General features: G+C 38.5%; 2 protein-coding genes across 11 annotated transcripts in view; one reads left to right on the top strand and one right to left on the bottom strand.

Annotated features, from left to right (window-relative positions):
* The window catches only part of POF1B (POF1B actin binding protein), a 40,923-nt gene extending 34,424 nt beyond the window's left edge, over positions 1–6,499 (top strand). Inside the window, exon 15 of the mRNA XM_020778150.3 lies at positions 2,189–6,499. Within this exon, the coding sequence (XP_020633809.3) occupies positions 2,189–2,194 (6 nt within the window). The 3' untranslated portion in view covers positions 2,195–6,499. The remainder of the gene's footprint in view (positions 1–2,188) is intronic.
* Positions 6,500–9,560: 3,061 nt separating this feature from the next.
* Positions 9,561–14,160, bottom strand: part of ZNF711 (zinc finger protein 711) — a 33,115-nt gene continuing 28,515 nt past the window's right edge. For all 10 annotated transcript variants that reach the window (XM_020778151.3, XM_020778154.3, XM_020778155.3 and 7 more), the window contains one exon: positions 9,561–12,369. In XM_020778151.3, the coding sequence (XP_020633810.2) occupies positions 11,192–12,369 (1,178 nt within the window). In that variant the 3' untranslated portion in view covers positions 9,561–11,191. The remainder of the gene's footprint in view (positions 12,370–14,160) is intronic.

The following is a 14,160-nucleotide window of genomic DNA, read 5'->3' as shown; positions in this document are numbered from 1 at the left end:
GTAAAGTCGCTTATAGGTGATTGTTGTTTTGTGGAGTCTCTTGAGAAGGATGGGACCGTATGCCGGCTGTTGGTTCAGGCGCTACGAGCTGCTGAACCAACAGCCCCATGGAGCTGCTTATGGGGAAGGGAAATCTATTCATAGGGGGCTTGTGGAGTATTTCCCACAGGTTTATAAGAGACACTGCTCCTGGGTGGCTGAATAGCACAGATTGAATTACAATTTTAATTTTTGTCCGTGCCACGCCGAAAATCTACATTTCCAAAGTTTACACTGCAGTTGAGAAAGAATCCACAATAGCTAGTATGAATATTCTTCACTTGAAAATTCTACAGTCAATTCCTCATTTTCCAGGATTGGGTGTGTTCTGATTTTTCATTGTATTGTAAATTTACTTTTTCACATCTCCAAAAAATGAAATCCATTTCTTTTTCACAGAAGGTTTTTTTAAAATCTATTTTTAAAACCCATTTTTAAATAAATAGCTTTTGCTTTTGAACAAAACATTAACATTTTCCAAGCAATTTTCCAGCACGGTACATCCCTTATTTATGCATTCCCCCCATGCCCACAGCATGTGCATTTTCTACATTCTTTCTGAACTGCACTGCAAACTTGGGAAGTGCAGATTTTAGACAACTATGTTTGAGTTTTGGAAATGTGAGGTTGGTAAGCTCAACTGAAATACAAACTGAACAAACCTTTTAAAAACCCCTTGCAGAACACAGCTTAAATTTTCTGGTTAGTTAAATTAGTTAATTAGTATATGCCACCTTTGTCCCCATAGAGGACCAAAGGCAGCTCACAATAGACAAAACTATAAACAGTTTTAAAATGCCATATAAATATCATATTAAAAAGCAATTAAACCTATATTTCGGTTGAATATCAGGAAAAACTTCCTAACTGTTAGAGCAGTACGACAATGGAACCTCAGGAGGTGGACAGGGCTCCAACACTGGAGGCATTCAAGAGAAACTTAAGACACCCACCTAGCAGATATGCTTTGATTTGTATTCCTGCATCGAGCAGGGGGTTGGACTTGATGGCCTTGTCGGTCCCTTCCAACTTCACTTTTCTATGATTCTATATTAAAATTAAAAACAGAAGTTTAAAAACAATTTTAAAACATTTTAAAATGTGTAAGTTAAAAAGGAGCATTGCTGAGACAACTTAAGAGACTGCCTGAAGAGGAAGGAGGGGGCAAGCTGGCTTCTTGGAGCCGTGCATTCCGAAACCTGGGAGCAGCCACCGAGAAGGCCCTCTCTCGTCCCCCCGCCAAGCAAGCTTGGGAAGCTGGTGGAACCAATGCACCCGTTCATTTCTCGCCCTGGGATGTCAGAGAGAGAATAAAATCAAATGGCAGAGTGAGGGACTTATCTATGCGTTTTTACCACTTTAAAATAGCTGCTGTTGTTAGAACCAATCCAGTTTAGGAGTATGGGGGTTCTGCTTGACTGCATTTAATCTTTTGCAGACAGAACCGTCATTCCAAAGGGCATATGAGTTCAAAGAAAAGCTTGAAAAGGGGCTGTACGTAGAAAGATAGACTGAACAAGTCCTATAGACTCAAGGAGCCCTTGGATTTTCATTCCTTGAACAGGGACTGCCAGCTACGTGGCCAGCTGCTTTTGAAACCGAGGGGCTTTCGAAAGCGCTTGATCGCAGAGGGGTTTCATTGGCACACCTTCCTCCACCGCCAGAAAAAAACAGGCAGCAGTATTTATGTGGGAAGTCCTAAGGCCGTGTCAGCTCAAGGGTGGCAGAGCTGGACATTTGCTATGGCCCCAGGTTTGTAAAGGGTCCCTGGCAAATACCCAGCTCAGATGCAGGCTGGGAGAAGGGCCGGTTTGTGTAACCCACTTCTCCCAAACATGGAAGGAGGCACTGGTGGATTTTATACCTCTGGGTGTTTGAAAACCTGGTACCAGCACAGCTTATGTCCTTAAATCATAGAGAAATGTTAAGTTGCTTTTGCATACATAATATTGGCCAATAATGTGAAGCTGATTTGAACACAGAAGAGCTCCAATCAGCCTTGCTCTCAAGAGTCCGAAGCTTTCGTGCTGAATTATGTCCTAAGCTTTTGAAGTCTCTTCTGATGCACATCTGGGTGCACAACATGTCTTATTTGTTTCACAACACGAATCCTTTACTTCTAATTAAAAGAACTGCTTGCTTCTTTTAGGAATGAATGGATCTCCGGACAAGCTACGGCCGATCAGAGGAACTCATACAAATGAATGTTGTTACTGTACATTATTTTTCTGTTTCGTCTTCCTGCTCCTGCCCTACCCGCTTTCTGTTAACACTTGAGGTCTGCACGAGCCTGGTTTGGGGGAAGGAGGTTTACAAGCACATTACAGGACGTAATGAATTTAGGGAAGGTGAATGGGAAATATGGGTCTTAACCATTTTGGGCTTAAACTGTTGAAATTCATTATCTTCACTCTTAACTGAGACAGCTGTAGTCAGGCCTATTTTTGTGCATTACATGTGGCCTGTCTTGTCGTTCCTATACCAGCAGGTGTTCTTCTCTCTCACCAGTGCTGGAATTGTGGTCAACCACCAGCCCAATTAGAATGAGGGATTTACCTTGTTATCTTCTTCAAACAGCATGATGTTTTGGTTGAACCCTCTTTATTTCACAACCACTGCTGCAGATCATCTTTATTGGACAAGCACTTTCTTCCGAGACATTCCCACCAATACTTTAGCAATCCCTACCTTTTGAAAAATAGACACATACTCCTGTTGGAGATGGCGTGCTCTACATTAACACTGTTTTAAAAATGAGTTGATATGTACAAACCTAGATGCCCTGATACCAGTGTATAAATGTCCTCTTTTTGTTCTTTTTCCCCCCTTGACACATTGCTCTGAAAAAGTCAAAGGGGTACGATTGAGCAGCCAGGATTGGGTTGTATATAGTAAACTTGCTTTGTATACCTTTCATGATATAAAGTGTAATATTTTGGGGGGTTAATATATTACAGTAGGACTGCTGTATCCATGGGAGATTGGTTCCAAGCAGATGCCAAAGATTTGCAGATAATAGTGAACCCTATATATTATATAGTCTGTTGGACACAGGGCGCTTCTTGTACAGTCGTGCCCCACTTAACAATTACCCCGTATAACAACGAATCCACTTCACGACAATGTTTTAATGGGTTTTTTTCGCTTTGCGACGATCGGTTCCCTGCTTCGGGAACCAATTCTTCACATTACAACGATCAAAGCAGCTGATCGTTGGGTTTTCAAAATGGATGCTGGCTGCTCAAAATGGCTCCCCGCTGTTTTTAGGAGGCATTTTTCACACTACAGGCACTGAAAATGACCGCCCCTATGGAGGATCTTCGCTGGACGAGCAGGTATTCAGCCCATTGGAACACATTGAATGGTTTTCAGTGCATTTCAATGGGCTTTTTTATTTCGCTTGACGACATTTTCGCTCTACAGCGATTTTGCTGGAACGAATTAATGTCGTCAAGCGAGGTACCACTGTACCTGTAATGACAGTAACTGAGGGTGGTTGAAGACAACACTAGGTTCATAGAAGGCATAGCTTTAAGAGGGTGGGAGACGAGGCAAATAGTGGGAAGAGTTTACCATACTGTGGTTCCATCATGTGGCCAGCTCTGGTAATTACATGGTGTAAACACATATTTCTGTTTTTTTTTCATGTTATATTTGTAATATTTTCTGACTGCAGATAAATAACTGTTGATACCAATCCAGCAGATATGGGGGTCCTACTGTATTACTATTTTCCATTGTAGAGATGATGGTTAGATAGCTTGAATGGAAAGTGTGAAGAGATGCCATTCCGAGAAAAGTAGATAAGGCTAATGTTATCAGATATGATCTGTAAATGTGTCTTCAAGACCATGCTGTCTTTAAATTCTTTATATTCTCTCCTTATCACTCATTCTATGGCTGCAGATTTCCTGCCGATAAAATTGCCTTCCCTTGACCGTGGACTGACCACATACATATTGAAGAGGATACTTGGCCAGTATCTTGGTTGGGGAGACTGTAGCTGTAGAATCAAGGATGGCTGTCATATGTCAACTGTGCACTTAGATAACTTTGGGGACATAATTTTCTCTAGACTATACTTGCTGGAATCACAAAAACCCAAACATGCCGATTAAGTTAGATGAAAGGGCTTTGATGGTGTCCTAAAACTGACCTAATGGTTTGAAGCTAGTTTTTTTGCATTGGTGCACCTCTCATAGTATCCTCATATTGTGATGCTAGATTGGCAATAAATATTCCAGCTGTTTATTCTTTCCAGGAGGTCAGAGGGCGTAAGCACAGCATATGGATTTCAGAGAGTTATTCTCTGGATCCATCTTCCAAGCTATGTTCAATGAACCGAATAGAGATGGTGGCGGGGTTTCTGAGTAAGAAATAATAATAGCGAGGGTATGCATTGTTTATGGGGGGGTGGATGATGCCTGCAATTTTACAGAGATGCTTACGACAGGACTCTTGGTTTTACCAGCAGTAGCTGTTTTAAGGTATACTGGTATTATCTTGACATGGACATTTCTTGCATTACACTTAGGCTCTATTTTCTTACTCTGTTCTGTGTACTAAACACACACACACTTTGCCCAGTAGAACAGTTTTGTTAAGAAAAACAATTTGATGGTCATTTTAGAAGTAGCTGTGTTAGCATGTCAGACAGAAACAAAAGAAAAATAAAATATTTTTATTTATGAATATTAACAGGAGGCTTAAAGATCAAGCCAGGTCAACAACTCGTGGTCAAATACAGTCTCCATCTTGGGGCCATGTATAAATAAATGTCATGAAGTCTCACCCTTATGTCTGAGGAAGTGGACCTGTCCAGAAAAGCTCATATTTAAAATATAGCTGTTAGACTTCAAGGTGCTACAACTTTTTAATCTTTTTTTAAATTATTATTTTGGTTTTGCCTGAATTTGATGGTAGTAATCATAATCATTTTCATCCTAATCCTAAAACTCTAGCTCAACAGATTAAGGTTGTAGTCCTGTGAAAACCTATGTAGGAGTAATTCCCACCCCGTGAGATTTACTTATGAGTAAAAAAGATTTACTTATGAATTGTACTTGTGTGTGAGTGTCATTTTTACTCTTGAGCTTTGGTGAACTGGAAAAAAGTGAATGTTGACATTTAAATTTCAAGCCAATATAATATTTACATGGCCATTAAATTTTTTACCATGGTGAGTGGTGTTTCATTTGGGAATGCTTAAGGTAGAAGAAATAGCTTGGGGGCAATTCAGTCCTTGTATATCAATTAATTAAGGACTTCTTATTTTTAGTATTATGCCACTGTTCCTCTTTGGTGTTATTAAATGATTAAAAAGGGTCATGCTTAGATCTATAAGGTCCTAGAAATCAAATACTTTGGCCATCTCATGAGAAGACTCCCTGGAAAAGACCCTGACATTGGGAAAGAGTGAAGGCAAGAGGAGAAGGGGACGACAGAGGATGAGAGGGCTGGACAGGGTCATCAAAGCGACCAATGTGAATTTAACCCAACTCCGGGAGGCAGTGGAGGGCCTGGCGTGCTCTGGTCCATGGGGTCATGAAAAGTCAGACACGACTTAACGACTAAACAACAACAGGAAACAAAGGCAAAATGGTGACCTGCCAAGTTCAGCTGCCCTGTCTCCTGAAGGCTACCATAGAGGGCTGTGACCGTTATGTTCCACTCCATAAAAATAAAAAAAATGGGATGTTGTCCAAAAGAGAAAGAAAAGGAAATCTGAGCTATTTGAAATGCACTTGGCATTGTCTCTTCTGCTACAACTGAACTTTGAAGCTTGGCTCTCCACTTTTTGCTTTCTTTGTGTACAATAGAGTAAGACCCCCTTATCCACAGGATCAGGAACCGCTGATTCACTTGCCCACAGTCCAAAAATATTACAAATATTTTTTAAAAATCCTAGAAATATATATATTTGTAAAGATGGCAGCAGAACTGGCTGCTAAAGGAAGCCACAGACTATTTTATGTATAGCATTTACTATTAAAATAGCATTCACTATAACTGCAGGGCAGCTTGGAACCAATCCCTTGTAGATATAAGGGTCCTACTGTACTACTGGAAACCAAAGCCAAGGGGTACATAAAAGACAAAGCCAATTGCAAGCCTGACAAAAAGAAAGGAAATCAGACAGGTATGTGAGACTGCTGTTGACCTAATTCCTAAACATTTCATTACATTGAGAAGAGATACTTGGGAGTTTTGTGGATAAAGATGGTCTATGGAAGCTGTTGGTTACACAACTACAAACTATTGCTTTACTGGGTTTTCTTAAGAATCTATGTTGTAAATATGGGCCCCTCTTTTCCCTTTTCTTTCTTCTCTCTTAATGAGTGATGGTCCTTTTGGAGTCAGTTTACAGCCTGTACTTTTATCAAATAAGCCTTTGAGAGTGTACCGGGGGCAGACATGACTGTACCTTAGTTAAATAAAATAAAGAGATTTGTAAGCAAAATTTCTTAGCTGGCTTCCAAAATGTTTTACACTACCAGGATATAAATTTGACCACTAAAAAACAAGCATTTCAAATACACATGAAAAATAACCAGTACAGTTGCCACATAAGGAAAACATTCAGAAGACTTCTGCACCTTTTGGGAACTACATAACATAACTGACATCTATCAGAAAGTCTCGTGGGAATAGTTGACTACGCTGCTTTTTTTCTGTCTCTTGGAAGAGTCCCAGTCAACAACAGATGTGCAGAACGGGGATTTTTGCATGTGTAGCTGCAGGAACCCTGTCCAGTTTTAGCATCTCATCAACCACTTATGTCAACAGAGATAGGTTTTGTTTTTATTTTTCAATGAAGAATAGTTAAATTAAAACACACATGGTGAAGACTCCAAATAATTATTTTAGGCATACCCAAATCTTGGAGAAGGCCAATTTCATGTCACATATTTCCAGTATGATTTTGCAAGTTTCCTCTGCTTGCTAAGTAGCATTTGAGAGACTAGTTAGAGGACATTGTTGTTTGAAACAGCAAATAAATAAATAAATAAATAAATAAATAAATAAATAAATAAATACATACATACATACATACATACATAAATAAATAAATAAATAAATAAATAAATAAATAAATAAATAAAAGCAACATGGAATTTCATGGTTCCTGCGATCCTGTTTTGAAAAATACTTTGAATTAACAGTTAAATGAGAAGTGTACAGTTAGTTCAACTACTATGAGTAAGTTGTCTCACGCATAAATAGAAAATTTGAATGAACTGGATATTCTAGTTAAGACGTGTTAACTGGTAAGGATGTATACAACAACAACAAAAATTCATATTTTCACTCTGGATACTTCCAGTGGGGGTGCCTTTTTTGTTTTCATATTTTTAATGCACAAAGGGAAAGGCTCTTTCTCATTTCGTATTGCTCTGTTCATGTTTGCTTGCATTTCAAAAGCCATAAATACTCCAAAAAAGCAGAAGCAAGGCAACAGAGAATCAATTTACTTCAAAAGCAGGCAACAAACCAACCACCTCCACTGCCAGTGGCACAGTCATGAAGTTAACCTCCTTCCCACCCCATTCCACACACAAAAACAGTCCTCCAATCCTTATCAAAATATGTACCTTTTAACAGAATATTTAGCAAATTAACCAATTAACATTTTTTAAAAATCAACCAAAGAAGAAGAAGAAAAACATCACCCTGACATAGGGACAAAAATTGGGAAGTTAAAGGAAAGCACACAGACCCCTCTCTTATAAACCAAGAAAAGGAAGAAAAATAAAATTTTAAAAGTCAAAATCCCCTTACCACCTGATGTCTTCTTTCTCTTTTTATAGTCCAGCAGGCAAGCCAGGCTGAAACAGCAAAAGTAAATCAAGAAAGAGTCAAAAACAAACAGAAACAAGGGGGAAATCCCCAAAGAAATGGGGGCAGGGTCCAAAAATTCGCAAGGAGGCACACTGGTTGCCTGGCATCAGCAAAAAATAATCCAAAGAAATCTCCACAGAACTTTGGGGAGAGGGACAAAAAAGGAAGAGGGTCCGGGATAAAAACACAGAGGCAGGCAAGCAGGTAGCACAATCCAAGATAGAGGGCATCACAAATTCAGCACACCTTTATCACCCCACATGGAATGACTGAAGCAAAGCGCACTCCTCACCAGATTCCAATGCATCTTTAAATAGATTCAAAATTCCCACCTGCTCCAGATGCTCCCATTCTGAAGCTGCTGTCAGTAACCAACATTACTGAGAAACTACGCAGATGATTTGACAGCTAAAGGGGATAAGACAGGTTACATGAAAGAAGGAACACAAAGGAAACAAAAAAATTGTGTGACCCTCTTCTGTAAACACCGATCAGTTCCGCTTTAGAGGTTATCTTTCAACACTCCATGAAAGAACATAAAATACATGAAAATAGCCTCTTTCATGTGTTGGGTCTTTGATAAAACAAGAACTCCCTTCTTCAGTGTATACACAATTTTATGACAAACCTAGGAAAATGGAAGATACAAAAGGAAAGTTAATATACAGATATTTCTAGTGGGCCAACACAACTCCTCGAGTTTTCTGTTCATAATCAATGTCAGAAGCTAGGTCTCTTCAGCTACTTCACATCCAATATGTAACTAAAGTTGGTTTGGTCAAAAGAACATGTAAGTATCCACTGATTCACTTATCAGCTGCCTGAAAATATTAAATAAAATCTCTGAGAAATATGTATTTCATATATATTTCCACAATGTATTTAACAGAAATGGCCACTAGAGGGAAACAGGAACCATGTTATAATTTGCTATTTCTGTGTTTTCCAGTATCCACCGGGGGGGGGGGGGGATTGGTACCGATCCTCTGTGGATACAGTAGATAGGATTGTAACAAATATATTAAACATGAATAAAAATACATTGCAGACCACCATTAAAGGGACAGTCTTCCTAGTAAAAAAGCTCAATTTTTGCATATTCTAATTGGAAACCTAAAAGACACAATTATTTCTCATGTTCACTGTGACTCCAGTTTCCAGCAGATTCTGAAGAGTATGATCAAGGATGCAAACATACAGTGGTGCCTCGCTTAACGATTGCCCTGCATTACAACAAATCTGCTTTACGACGATTCGCAAAACAATGGTCTAAATGGGGGAATTTTGCTTAGCGAATTTTGCTTTGCTTCGGGAACCGATTTTCGCTTTCCGATGATCAAAAACAGCTGATTGTTGGGTTTTCAAAATGGCCACCGGGTGCTTTAAATGGCCCCCCACTGTGTTTAGGGATGGATTCCTCGCTATACAGGCAGCGAAAATGGCTACTGTATGGAGGATCTTCGCTGGCTGGTGAGTTTTTACCCCACTGGAGCGCACTGAATGGGTTTCAGTGCATTTCAATTGGGTTGTTAATTTCGTTTTACGATGTTTTCGCTTAACGGCAATTTTCCTGGAACGGATTATCGTCGTTAAGCGAGGCACCACTGTATTTAAAAATGATGAATGAGCAATATGTACCTATAGACTGGTACAAACAATGAATGCAAGCGTTCCCAAAAAGCTGGAGTGCAAGAGATGCATTTTATTGTATGCTCATTACAATGAGTAACACATTTTGAAATAATAATCCCACATAACAGTGACAATCTTATTTTACAGCGTGTACATCATTTTTTACAGCCACATAAAACACAAGTAGTTTTCTAAGGTTTCCCAAAGTTAACTTTCTGAAATTTAGAAATATAAAAAAAACAAAATTTATTCTCAAGGAACTGATTCTCATCTGGTGCAAAAACAAATTATGAACATTATCAGAAACACAAAGCCACAATATAGTAGCATGAAGTAAAGTTACAATTTATCATGTGAACAGCTGTGTGCAAACATGAAGCAACTTAAAAAAAAGTTTAAAAAAGGACACATTATATGCATAACATTTATGAACAGTTCTTTAATTATTAAATAGCCCTAGACCAGCTTGTTATATTAAGCGCCATTTTGATTTGCAGCATGCTAACACAAAGCATTGTTTAAAGGGATGCATATTTCAAATGTATACACTGTAAACTGAAGATCCACCTCCAAACTCTAGTGGCAGCATATTGTTCTGGTTAAATACTGCATATATAACTTTCTTACAGACTGAGAATGTTTATAGTATGGTATACGTTTTGTATGAATTGATTAAAGGTGCAATTTCATGGTTTTTTTTTAATTTGACCACAATGGTTCTACTTTGTCAGGAATCCAGCTCCTAAAGATTTTCTAGGCATTTCGAACAATTGTATTCTTTCTACCTTGATCCTCTTCATTTAACAAAAAGGGAAGATAGCAAAGTAGCAAGAAAAAAAAAGCGCCAACTCTTAGCACCAACTGCTGCATGTATTTCTTTTTTCCTTTCTTAAAATAATAATTAGCTCAATCAAAATATATTTTTTGTCATATGTGCCATATTGAACATTCAATTGCAGAGAAAAGGGAACTTATATACATACACGTTTTTAATCCTAGCACCAAACAACACTTTTTGAGCTCAAAAACATAATGCTGTATTTTTAACACCGTATCCTGCAATAAAATAGGTTAGCAGCTCTGAAAAATGTTTAGAAATTGCTCATTGAACCTAATAAAGGAGCCATTTCATGATGAAATGGATGTTTACTTTTTTAAAAAACCCTCAAGATTTGACCAATTCCTGAATACTATTTCCAAGCACAATTTAAAAAATGCAATGATCAAATGATTTGTTTTCTACCTAGATTCACTGCTCAAAAACTGCATATGGCCGATTTGCCTTAGCAAACCTTCCTGAAAGAACTCCCATCCCTGGTTTTCATTAAGGAGACAAAATGGCGTTATTGATAAAGGGCTAAGATAACTGTCTCAGTATTTTCTGTAGCTTAATAATGTATAATACTTTAAACAGAAGACATTCAAGGTCTCATTCTGCAGCTTCTCAGACATTCATTCCTCTCTCTGCACTTTATAGTGTTCTTTAGGTTCTGATAAGCAACAACCATAGGGCTATGATGTCCCCTATCAACCCTAATACTTTTTAAAGACTTTTAATACAAAGAATGTAAAGTTATGATTTAATATCAAGCTTTGAAACCAGGAGAAACAGTTCATGAGAGTTTTCTTCCCCAATTAGCACATCACAGTTTCTAAATTGCTTTCTTCCACAGCTCATATGTTACATTAGGGCCTCTTTGTGGTGCCTCATTATATGCTGATTTTTCTCGGATGGCCTACGGAATCCCTTTTTGCAATACTCGCACCTGTGTGGATAGTCTTTTGTGTGTATTGATATGACATGCCGCTTGAAGCCGGATGCGTCTGTAGTGCTATACTCACAATACTGGCATTGATAGACTTTCCTGCCGCTGTGGGTCTTCATGTGTTTCTTCAGTTCTGTTTGTTGCCTAAACCCTCTCTTGCATCGTTTACATTTAAAAGGGAGGTCCTTGGTATGAACCGAGAGGATATGCCCACTAAGTACAAAAGGATCTGAAGTCTTAAAGTCACAGTGCCTACACTGATGTATCTTTTTACCTTTATGGGTTTCGCTGTGCTTTTTGAGCTCCGACGGACGGTGGAAGCCTTTTTCACATACCTCGCATTTGTGAGGGAAGTCTTTCGTGTGAACCGATATGATGTGCCGTTTCAGGTCACTCGAGTTGGTGCTCTTGTGGTCGCAGTGTGGGCACTGGTGAGTCTTATGCCCCTGAAACAATTCTGTGTGCTCCTGGAGTTCCTTTTCGTCCGTGAACGCCTGAGGACAATGTTCACATTTAAAAGGCAAGTCCGTACCATGCTTAGTTTTGATGTGTGTCTTCAGATTGGACTGATCAGCACAACGGAAGACACAGTGCTGGCACTGATAAGGCTTCTCCCCCGTGTGGGTCCTCATATGCTTTTTCAGCTCAGAAGGATGGCGGAATCCTTTCCCACATTCGACACAAACATGAGGGAAGTTCTTGCTATGGACCACAAGCAGGTGTCTGTTAAGCAGCCCTTGCTCTGCAGTCTCATAGTCACAATATTTGCACTTCTGCAGTTTAGGTTCCTTGTCCCTTAAAATCAGTTTATTTGAACTCAATGGGCTTGCTTCTCTGTATCGCCTGGTGTACTCCGTGAATTCATGGGTTTTGTCAACTTTGTTGATAAGTTTGTGGCTTTCCAAATGATTGTGAAAGCTCACTTTCTTGTTAGTTGTGAAATCACAGTCCGTGCACTGATATTTCTTCTTAATCATGTGGTCTGGGTGGTTTTTCATATGCCTTTTCAAGAATCCCCTCGACTTAAATTTTTTCCCACATATATGACAAGGGTAGACTGTTAAGGGCTGACCATCAGGACCTATTATGACAGCTGTTTCCAAATAAATAGAAGAAATCATAAGGTAAATCACAGAGAAATTAGTAATTCTGACATTAGTAAAATCATGCAAAAGTATTAGAAAAAATAGAGTGCAGTCTGAAATGTGTGTTCAGAAGTAAGCTCAAGAAACTTGCTTCCAGGGAAGTATGTATAGCATTGCAGCCTGTAACAGCCATCATCCTTACTTTTATCTGAACTCTTCCAATCAAGTCACTTTTATTCTTTGGTTCTATTTTTAGCTCTTATAGTTTTGCCAATTGATTCTGAAATTTGATGTAATGGTTTGCAAAAATAATCTCCAGTTCAGAGGATTCACTAAAGCTGTGCATTTATCTGGGAGTAAATCCCACTGAAATGGTCTCTAGTACAGGAGCTGACACTTTGGAAAAAAAAAAAGAGACTGAAGACTGAAAGGAGAGTAGTTCAAATCCACCTTTGGTTTTTTTGTGAAACTGCTTTGGAAATCTAGCCAAAACTGAAGTTAAAAATCATTACAATCTTAGAAGGTTTCAGGATAAATATATCCAGAAGACAGTTGTTAGTGGAAAGCCAAATAAACCACCAAACAACAGATCTGGTGTGTACCCTCCAGTTGGACAGAACCTGGTTAATACATTATCCAACAACTAGGAATTACAGCAAAACCTTTGTCCCAGCAGATTATCTTAATGGCCAAGAACTTTAGTAAATACTAAAGTGCTTCCACCCAGACACATTGCAATGCATATCAATGTTACTATAGTTGCATAGCTCCTATTCTTAGCACCTCCTCCCTTGTGAAGTAAACATGGTTGAGACTATCAACATTTTATTATACTATTTATTTTATAGAGAGACCTTATGTTTACAGATTTCTTGTTTTTAAAAAATCATGCAGATTTTTTTAAAAATGTATCTTTCCTCTCTGACTCCTTAAGTGAAACCACACCTAGCATGGTGATATTCTGTGCAATGGCATGCCTAAGTAGAAAACAACTGGCAAGCTGCTGTACTGATCATATTAGAAATGATGCACAGCTGTAATAAGGATGCAGATGTGTTCCCTGTACATAACATTTATGTAGATTTCTTGTATTTTGCTCTTTAACGGCTGGCCAATGGTTGCAATGATAAATGATGGTCTATATTTGGCATAAAAGTTCATGTGTTTCATTAACCATAAGTAAACAAAACTTAATGAGTTCTTACTATATTTGTCTAGACATTCGTAGACCATCCTTGACAAGGGCTAGACTTGATGATTCACGGGGTCCTTTTCTAGCTCTGTAGTTCTAAGATGATGATGATGATGATAATGATTGTCAACAAAAACCCTTGTTATTCTACAGACTATACTTCATATGCTTACGCAACTTTAAAAAATCATTAGTAATGTGTATACTTTTTTCTTCCATTTGTAACATACTAGATCATAACTCCGAAGATTCATGATTTCCTTTCCTTTTCCTTTTTTTTTCTAATTGTCAATGTGCCCAATGCACCTGTTGGTGGTCAATTTTCTGGAGATCAGCATTTCTGAACTTTGCTGGACTTGACCTCAGATACAACTCATGTAAGGGCCAAAGCATTACCAACTTGGTAGAATTTGCATAGTTTGTGCTGTTGGCTTACTCTTCACGTGCCCAGGATCATTTCCACACCATGATGAGGCCACAGAGTTATTAATATTAAATTAATATTAAATACAAATATTAATTTAATATTAAATGATATGCCCTGGTTAAGCACTTTATTTGGTACACTATGGTCCTGATATTTAATAGCCTTTTGTAATGTCTAGTT

This window comes from Pogona vitticeps, chromosome 11, assembly GCF_051106095.1.
Source record: "Pogona vitticeps strain Pit_001003342236 chromosome 11, PviZW2.1, whole genome shotgun sequence".
Lineage (NCBI taxonomy): Eukaryota > Metazoa > Chordata > Lepidosauria > Squamata > Agamidae > Pogona > Pogona vitticeps.
This window is presented reverse-complemented; position numbering and strand designations above follow the sequence as displayed.